Source organism: Poecilia formosa, unplaced genomic scaffold (assembly GCF_000485575.1).
Source record: "Poecilia formosa unplaced genomic scaffold, Poecilia_formosa-5.1.2 Scaffold103, whole genome shotgun sequence".
NCBI classification, from domain to species: Eukaryota; Metazoa; Chordata; class Actinopteri; order Cyprinodontiformes; family Poeciliidae; genus Poecilia; species Poecilia formosa.
Genome location: NW_006800042.1, coordinates 210,468 through 220,020, shown reverse-complemented (window position 1 = coordinate 220,020; position 9,553 = coordinate 210,468). Strand labels below are relative to the sequence as shown.

At 42.6% G+C, this 9,553-nt stretch overlaps 1 protein-coding gene and 1 long non-coding RNA gene across 2 annotated transcripts; one reads left to right on the top strand and one right to left on the bottom strand.

The window, feature by feature from the left end:
* Window positions 1–219: 219 nt before the first annotated feature.
* pik3ip1 (phosphoinositide-3-kinase interacting protein 1) lies at window positions 220–9,057 on the bottom strand. The gene is made up of 6 exons (XM_007559126.2): window positions 8,098–9,057; window positions 7,776–7,904; window positions 7,177–7,293; window positions 5,504–5,689; window positions 5,303–5,381; window positions 220–1,781 (listed from the first exon to the last, which is right to left on the bottom strand). The coding sequence occupies exons 1-6, from the start codon at window positions 8,207–8,209 to the stop codon at window positions 1,574–1,576; spliced, it is 831 nt and encodes a 276-aa protein (XP_007559188.1). The 5' UTR covers window positions 8,210–9,057; the 3' UTR covers window positions 220–1,573.
* On the top strand, window positions 1,791–5,051 carry LOC107836997 (uncharacterized). Its single transcript, XR_001662974.1, has 2 exons — window positions 1,791–3,871; window positions 3,980–5,051. It is a non-coding gene; the product is annotated as an uncharacterized LOC107836997 (long non-coding RNA).
* Window positions 9,058–9,553: the final 496 nt, after the last annotated feature.

Here is a 9,553-nt window from a genome sequence, read left to right as displayed (position 1 = left end):
GAAACCAAAAATGAAAGATTTAAAATTAAGTATTTCTAAAAATGTAGTCTGGTAAACAGGCGTCATATCTTAAAAATGACGCTTTTATTCATTTTACTTGTTTTGCCACCAGAGGGAGCTAGTGCTACATTCTCGTCATGACAACCGCAACAACTACACTTAAAACAGTAGAAATATTCATTCCTATGCTTTTTTGTTTGTTATTCGAAAGAAAAGACATTACACTGTAGAGTCTGTGTTTTTAATGTCAGTCTGAGCAACAACAAATGTCGCACAAGTACTAAAAATCAAATGCTGAACACCAGTACTCAGTGCATTATGATAAAATCTATTACAGCCAACAGAAAAAAAAACACCAGCAATCAACGATTGCAGGTGAAGGTCCAACACTACCAGATCATCCGGAGCGATCACATGACAACCAATAACCCATCGGGAAGTAACAGTGCAACAAAAGGAACAAACTAAAACCTTCCCTGTCTGATGATTTCTACTTGTATACAAGTTTTTGTTTTCTTTTTTTAATGAAAACTGCAGTGCTGTTTAATGGGATGCATTATGGTCCCTGAATGACAAACATACAGCAGATAGTCATGCACATGCAATCAGGTTTTTCACTGTTTTAAGAAACACCAAACTGTGGGGTTGTTCCTGTTCTACTCCATTCCCAAATGTTTACTCTGAGACGCACAACTCAACGCAGGAAGCTAATCTACAGGCAGCACACTGTCATACACTGCTGAGACTGAATCCAGGCTTTCTTTATGTTGTGTGTCATGGCGGCGCCGTCTTCTCCTGAGGACCAACTAGTGTGTCTCGTGTGCACCGAGAGAACTCTTGTATTTTCCTGTCACTCCTTAACCTGTGGATGAAAGGGGGCAAGTCTTCTTCTGTTTGCCAAAGAGCGCTATCAGAACAAACAGGATACATTCAGACGTATCATGCTAAGGCAGTGTCAGAGCTGGAGGCCTCTTCCTTCAGTCTTTCATGGGCCGTTGTTTACATGACGCATCCTGCAACACAGGAGCATGACCATTTATGGACACACATCTGTGTCAGTGGTGTGCCTGCGAGACCAAAAAAAAAAAACACTCTTACTAAACATGTTTCTGTTCTCCCGCGGCACAGCCAGTCGGACACGCAAATCAAAGCCTGACAAATTCGACTCGCCTCTTTAAGGAAAAACAAAACATAGCGGAAATCTCCCCGTTCCACAATCGTCTTTGTACACAGACCCGCTTTCCAACAAACACTCATGAAGTCAAAGTCCACTTGACTTAAAGCTCAAACTGAGGGTAGACTATTCTGTAGAAAACAAAACACTTTAGTGGTTTTTCTAGTTTGTTACCACCGTCTCTGTTTTACTGAAGAACATCCGTGTCTCACTTATTAAGGAGGGGGAAAGAAATGAACGGATTAAAACGGGGAACAAATGACACAGCAGGCAGTTTTAGTCTTTGAGCCGACGCTGCTCCCCGACTCTTCTGAAACTTGAGCTCCCTCAGGGAGGCGGAAAGGAGAGATGGGGATCGTGGGAGCGGTTTTGGTCCAGTTTGAGGAACCCATGCTCCTCTCATGCTCCAGGAGTACCGGCGTGCTGACCCATGAGCGGGTCCCCGCCCTCCTGGACGGGGGTGGTCTCGTGCTCGGCCGTGATCACGATGGTGTTCTCGTCTATGAGCTCACAGGTGGGGTTGGAGAAGGCTGAGAGGGGCAGGGAGATCCTCTGCATCTCACGCTCGTACCGCCGCTGCTCATGCTGCTTCTTCAGGTTTTGACCCCTGAAGAGGAAAACACAGAACACAGTTATGTTATTTGAAAACACACAAAAGAGGAGGAAAATACTGACATGATAAGAATTTAACACGTTCACTGGAGTTTTACATGTTTCATCAGGAAAAGGATAAACTGGTCTCTTTTTTTTTTTCTTCACAAATAAAAGAGTGTGCGAGTGTGGCATGCATTTTCATATCTTGAAGAATAACATTCATCAAATCTGTCCAGCTCTCTTTTCCCCGCCGCACAATGTTGCCACCATCATGTTAAAGGTGAAGGTTGTGTTATAAGGGTGATGTCCAACCTTAGCTGTCAGCCAAAGTGTTTTGCGTTTAAGACAAAACTTAACTTTGATCTGTTTATCCCACATCTTTGCTTTGTTCTCTATAGGATCTGGGCTGAAGACATGTTTAGACTACCGTTCTTATATTGTAGTTGTTAAATAACGAGCCTTAATCTGCATCGGCATGTTAACGCTTCTCAAAAAAAAAAAAAAAAAAAAACACAGATCAGAAACAGGCCAAAAACTTCTGATTGGTGCAGCTCACGGTCTCCTTCAGCCCTCTGTGGTCTTAAAGCTGTTATTTGTTTCAGAAAACTGGAAAAGTGGCAGATTTCCAGTAAACACCAAGGACTGATGAGTGATAGAAAATCTGACTGGGAGAGTTTATCTTTTCCAAAGCAGTAGGGTGGTGAGAAGCTACGCTCAGTGGTTTTCTGCTGTTCTGGATTCAAAACAAACTTTTCAGTGAAAACGCCTCCCGTCAGCCAACCACTTCCAACTTTTGGCCATCACAACACGGCCTTCAACTCCATCCATCATCGGGGATCTGTTCACTCCTCTGCTTTACGCCAGACTGTTTCCAGAAACTTTCTGAAGCCTGTTGCTTAGCAAAAAGCCCACGCCAGCTTTGTTCCTGCTATTTTAGTCTTTGTTTGGCAAAACGAGCTGCTAAGCTGAAGCCGCGAATCAAAGCGGGAGCCGTGGGAATGGATTTTCTCAAGTTTTCAATTGAAATTATGAATGGGAGCGAAACGGAAGAATCCTTGTTGACCTCATCAAGAAATTCAAGCTGAGGGGAAGTTTAAATTACGTTACATTGCTCATCGTTTGCGTTTTAAGAGAACAAGCTTTCAAGTCATCATCCTAAACACACCACAGCTGACCTGGGGAAGTAGGGAGTAGAAATATGATTTTGTTTCCGTTTAAGAAAAACAGTGCATTCCCGAATTCTCAGCTGTCGGATATCTAGGAGTTTTTCTAGTAAATAAAGTATAAAGTTTTTTTTATCAGCAAGAAAAGTTTAATGATGGCGTGGGAGACAAATCTAAATTTATTACATTAGTAACCACTGTCAGGAAATAATTAACAGCCTGAAACTTAATCCTGGCTGTAAATCTCTAAGCTTGACATGGGCGTTGGGTATCTGGGAGACGCTCTTTCTGGTATGCTGCTTAAAGTGGTGACCAAGCCACGCCTATCCGATCCACTTTATACCTTTGTTTGTTTAAAAATGTGTTTCACCCACAGTCTACAGCCCGTCCTCATTACTGGGGCTGCAGATGAATCGATGAAACGGGAGATTTCACAGAAAAATGAGCAGGAACCAGCAATCAACGATTCTCAGCTTGATTGGCCTAAAGTTGGGAATTCAACAATCAGATTTTTTTTTTTTTCTTGTGTGAAAGCTCCATATCTGAGCGACGCGAGGATGTCCTAACTACAACTTTTTTTGATAGGGAGACTGTTGATACTTAATGAAAACTCAAAGTTAGCTACTTTTCAGTATCAAAAAAAAAATGCAGAGGGCCGTTTAGAAGGAAATCACATTTGCCACAACATGTCTGCAGTTCCTTCAATTGTGAGAGCAAGACTTTGAGCAGATAACAGGAAGGATATGGACAATCCAATGTTTCATCTTAAGGTAAAAAGTCTCTATAGAGAATACACACAGAAACCACTGCTTCCACTGTGCGAGTCGCACACACATTTAGTTCCAAGGTGCTAAAGAAACCCGTTTTCAAGTGGCTACTCTCTAACACATGACCTGACATTGTCTCTCCTCTAACATTAATTATCCACTAATTAATGTTAGTCAATAACATTAATTACTTAATGAATTCTTCTAGCATTCATTAAGTGATGCCAGAAGAAATTTTATGAATCCTAACCTGTCATCTTCTTATCTTGAGACTCTCACAGAAAGATCAATATCAGCAAATAAAAACTTTGCCAAAATTGGAAAATGGCCACTAAAGTCTACCCAGTACATCTCTAGTTAATATTAGATCCATAGCACCTGCTCATCTATCAAATTCCTGAAGAGCATGACACTGGACACTGAGGACAAGTATTAGGCCTCTGACATAACACGCTTCTCCTCCTTATTAATAATCTCCTCCTAAAATAGACGTCTATGACGAAAGCTCTGCTAATAAGATGAGACAGCCGAGCTCAGATCCGAGAGGGTACTTTGGATTGTTCTGCTGGGACTCTCCGTACCCTCTTTCAGATGATCTGGGCCGTCATATCCCATGTTACATAACTAGAGATGTGAAAGGAGGCTTTTCTACCCATTTAACCCCATCGTGCCTGAACCCTACCCCTCTCACAGAATCAAAGTCTGCTAAGCTGAGTGGTTATATTTTATCCATTGTTGGTCTTACTGGTGCATGTGGAGGATATTTGTTCTAAGCTTTAAAAAAAGGGGTTCGTGTTATCAGCCTGAGGTTTAATTAAACCTCTGCGATTTAGCAAAAAAAGACACTTATAACTTTCTCAACACATGTTTTTATATATTATATAAAATGTGTTACTGTGGAGAACAAAATGATTTTTACTTATTTACTGCTGTGAACTCAACTGGCAGATTCTGCTGAACAGCCGATTAAAAGATGAATCAACCTGCTGCTTCAGTGTGTGAGAATCTGTAAATGTGATCTAAGCCGTTGACACTGGTGCTGTTGTGAATCTGATACTCGGTGAGACGGTGTTATTGTTGCACAATGTTTTTGGAGAAATACCAGTGGGGAGTTCGCACATGACTGTGGCACAGGCAGGGGCTGGCAGATTAATGGAAAGCACTGCAGCCTTTGCAGCAACAATGTTTGGCTTTGAGTATAGAAATTAGCGGTGCACCGATTTAGAGGCACAGATTTTGATCATTCTGGGGCTCCAGGTCATGACTGTACATTTGCAGTTAACAGCAGTCACCCCACTGTTGCCAAGTCTGTGACTTTCTTGCAATACGTAGTGACATTTCAGACAAAAAAAACAAAACAAAACAAAACAAAAAAAACAACAAAAAAAACAAGGTATCTTCCAATATCGGAATCGGCAGGTCAGGCTTTTTAAAGATCGGTAATCGGTGTTCAGCCAGAAAACTGCCATCGGTCCACCTCCAATAGAAATTCTTCATAAAAGACACCAGAAGAGTTCTAGTTTATCCCAGTATGTATTTGAATTAGACATACTTCAAACACAAAACCCAAAATGGTATGAAAATGCTAAGTTTTAAATACTAACCTTTTATAAAAGTAGCCAAGCGTGATGCCCACTCCAAGGATGATTATAATTGCCATCATAAGGCTGCCCAGGACCATGCCTACAAAAACAGGAAAGCCCTGAATTTCATGTGCATCACTTAAAACTAAATCAAGCTCCAGATTTGTGTAAATAGCAAGCACACGGGACGTGTATCATGGACTCTTAAGAAGAAAACCGTACCAGTGGTTCCCAGGTCCTTCTTCTGTTTAGGTCCTGTTCTCACTCTCTGGCTGATGCCCATCACTGGCTGCACAGCAGCAACCTCTCTCTGTTTACCCGGCAAGGCTGCCTGCAAGCTCTGCGTGGAGGAAATGATCTCTGTAGGTCTGAGGGACCCGACCTCAGCTGGCGCAGCTGTCGTTTGCTCTAGAAACGGAAGAAATGTCACATTTAAACACCTGTCCTAATTCAAAAATGTTAAACACATACAACTGACATTAGTGGCAAATTTATACCATTAATTAGAATTAAAGGCAGATCTCAAGTATCCCTGGCCCAGGATCGATACAATTCTTCTTTTCTATTTTCATGATAGTCCTGCATGCAGTCTGAGTCACTACAGCAAAACAACAGTCTTCATGAATTATGGATACTAACAGAACTCTTCAGATATTGCTAAAATGTTCTGTTTTGACGTTCAGAAGGACACTGCTTCTGCTAGAATAATCTCTGCCTCCGTTATTCTTTTCAGACTCAACTGGAAGTGCGTCATCCAGACTGTGTGGTTTCTAATTATCGCCACTCTGCAAGCATCAGTGCTGACGCAAACCCCCTCCCAAACTGAGCCTCTTCCTGAATTATTGCTCCAACCTACACTGCTGAGAGGACTGTTGGATGCATTTTCTCCTTTTAAAAAAAAAAAAAAAAAAGAGGACCGGAAATAAACATGCACAACTCTCAGTCAAGAGCAACATAAGATGGGAGTTACAGACTCCAACGTCTGCACACCAAGTCTCTGCTCAGTTTCCTCCCACAGGGTTGTTTACGACTTCAACCAAAGTTAAAAGGCCTGAAGCCATGAACCGAAGCAGCCAATGAGCTGCTGTCTCCAAGAGGAAACGGCTCCTTTGCGCCAATGAGAGCAGCTTTGGGGCTGGGTCAAAGCCGGAACTTTTCCCCCCCTCCATGTGCGCAGCTTTGTTATTGTCTGACTTCTGCTGGTGTCAGCCAGGAGCCAGAAACAAAGGAGAGCATACATGACTTATCGCAACTCCGACCAACTGACCTACCACAGCTCATAGTTTGAAAAGCTGAATGAAACTGAAGGAAAGTTGTCTGATCTTCCACATCGAGCTAGGGAAGAGTTCACAACTTGACTGAAACTTTTTTTGTGTTGACCTGGAAGACTGTGTGGTGGATAATTCAGAGAAGTCAGAACAGTGATGGATTTGAATAAAGGCAACACGACTCCCCACCCAGGGTGCCAATCCAGCCGTGTCTCGTGGGGTTTACCATCACTAGACATCACTTGTTCTGTCTACAGGAACGGAAGAACTTAGTACAATGTGGCCCTACAACATGACTGACCATGAAGTTAGTATTTGATTCAGTTCCCTGCTTTTAATGTGTTTTTGGGGGGGCATTAGAACCACTTAATATGGGAAACCAGCATAAAAATAATGTATAGACTGATAAATCATTGTTCTACACTTTTTCAAAAACCGCAGTTTTTATTTGTGAAGCCCATTTGCGAAAAAGAAGGTTCTTCATTTCTGTGAAAGAAATTTCCCACAAATGAAAGAATCATTATTGGTACAGTCAGTTTTCAACAAATCCCTTGTCTTTTGAAACTAATCAATACGCTGCACATAACTCAAACACATTAATCATTACTGGGTGCAGCGTTTGCTTACCTTTGCACGTCTCAATTGCACAGAACTGCCTCTGGATTGTTCCATCTGGGGCTGCAATGTAGCACCAGGGCCCCTCAGAGGCGTCCGGGTTTCTGCAGCAATTGTGATCTCCAGCACCTACAGAGCAGCCGACAGAAGCAGCAGAGCTCCGTTACTGATTCTTCGCTGAAAAAAAAACAGGCCCCGTCTCTGTTCCAGTAGATAAACCACTGGATTCACGACTTATTCACAGCACTTCATCACAGCACAGTGAGCAGCCTGCCCCGAGCACAAACAATGGAAACAGCATCTGCTGCATCAAAGAGGCCATTTAACAACACAGACAGACTCCTCTCCGGAGTACAGGCTGTAAATCCATGTAGTTATTGTTCTACACATCAAAATTATTTGCTTATTTTGCTTCTATTTATCATCTTTATCAGGCTGACACGTCAACAGATGTTTCGACTTGTTTGTTGCACTGAGGACACTGTTGCAACCATCAACACATGTGACATTTCAAATGAGATCAGAGGCGCTGGACTCAGCAAAACGAGGAGAAATTAGAATCAAAGTGCAGTTTTCATGCAGCTTGAAAGAACACATCAGTGTGTGTTTACCTGTCTGTGAATCTGGGTGCATTTCAACATCATAGTCTCTTGTTGTGTTGATCCAGTTCAGACAAGTCAGACCTGTGGAGGAGCTCTGTTGTTCTCCTCTGTAGTCCAAACCTCTGGATCTCACACAGTCTGAGAAATAAAACACGAGAATAGGGGGGTAAAAACGTGTACAATCAAAACTGTTAGGGCTGTTTTAAAACTCAACAAGGGCGACTCTTAAGCAAATATTATTGCTATTTTAAGTACCTGAACTTAATTCTGTTACCGACACAAAATGACCATAAAAGCACAATAAAAAACAGACCAAAATGAGCAGGTTTACCTCTTTGCCCCCCACTCGGTGTGCTGCCTTCCACGATGGCCGCGCTCAGAAAAACAATGTGCAAAGAAAAAAACATTTTGGAAAGTTGCCGGGCTGAATTCACCGACAACATGATGATTTTTTTCCCCCCTCCTCCTTTTTCTAAAAGTAAGAATTTGTAAGAATTGGAGGATCGAAATTGGTGAGGAGCCTATGCATCAGACACACACTGCTCCTCTTCGCTTCAGTCCCAGCCCTTGTTTTTGTCAGAGCAGAAGCTTTCTTTGTAAACATCCTTCAGTGGAGGAGGAAAAGAGGGAGGAGCGCAAATCTCAAGGTCCTAAAGCCGCCTCCTCCTCCTACTCCTCGGTGTTTTCTCTCTCACTCATTAAGAACTTCATCTCCAAACAGTCTGTCATCTCAGCCCTGAGAGAAATAATCAACATTCATTTAGTTCCGTATTTAATCTAACCGTGGAGTTTTGTCTGCCTCCATCTGCATGCTGCATCTAAACGCTTTCCTCTTCCCCATACTCCCCTCTGCAAACCTTACCAGGCCTCCGTCTAAAGTGGGATCTGCAGAGAATAATAAAGCCTAGCTGCTTCTCTGTGTAGCTGGCAATGAGGCCAGACAACATGTGACTCAGCCAGAGCGAACTAAACCACTGTAAAAAAAAAAAAAAAAAATGTCCATCCAGTTTTCAGGCAATCACCAGAACAAACGCACAGCGTCTGTCCTGTATGCTGCGACACACTCTGAACTCTCCCGGCAGGATATTTCCTTCACATTCAAACTCCCTCAAGAATAATCTCTCACGCGTGTCTGTACTGAGATTCTTTATCGGGAGTTGTATTGCCTTCCATTCTTTAAGGGGGTTGAAGCTGTCAACGAAATATAGTCATTATTAACAAAACCGTCACTGGTGGCCGCCATTCTAAACGGACCTGATTATTCTCCCAAAGCTCTTGCGTGGAGTTGCAGTCTCCAGCTGAGTTTCCACCTCACAGAGCACAACTCATCTACTCAGCTCCCTCAGACTAGCTGCAGCCGCAATTAGCAAACACCTGGTACAACTGCGAGTCTGCTGTGCACTCAATCCATTGCGCCCAAGGATGGTCGTAAACAGTGTTGAAAAGAGCGGGAGCTTCTTAAAGAGACAGATGCCCGATTTCAAGACGTCTTTTAAGCCATGTTTGATATACACAGCATTTTTATAACTGAAACTAACATAGTTCCTTGATTGTGCTAGAGAATTATACTATGTGCCATAATACTACTACCCCTTTAATTTAACCCCATTTGAGTCAAATCCTAATGGTACGTTCACACCAAACGCGCTACGTGCATCAAAAACGCACCTGACGCTTCAAGCTCTTTGCTGCGTGCATTTTTGGCGAGTTCACCTCAAATCTCAAACGCGTTTTGAGCGTCAGGAGCGTCTGGTTTACATTCAAAGTCTATTATCTGGAGCGTAGGA

Coding starts and splice junctions, on each gene's coding strand:
- pik3ip1 (XM_007559126.2), bottom strand. CDS start 8,209: ATGTTGTCGGTGAATTCAGCCCGGCAACTTTCCAAAATGTTTTTTTCT. Junction 5,690..7,176: donor TGCAATTGAGACGTGCAAAG/GTAAGCAAACGC, acceptor TTCCGTTTCTAG/AGCAAACGACAGCTGCGCCA. Junction 5,382..5,503: donor GAAGGACCTGGGAACCACTG/GTACGGTTTTCT, acceptor CTGTTTTTGTAG/GCATGGTCCTGGGCAGCCTT.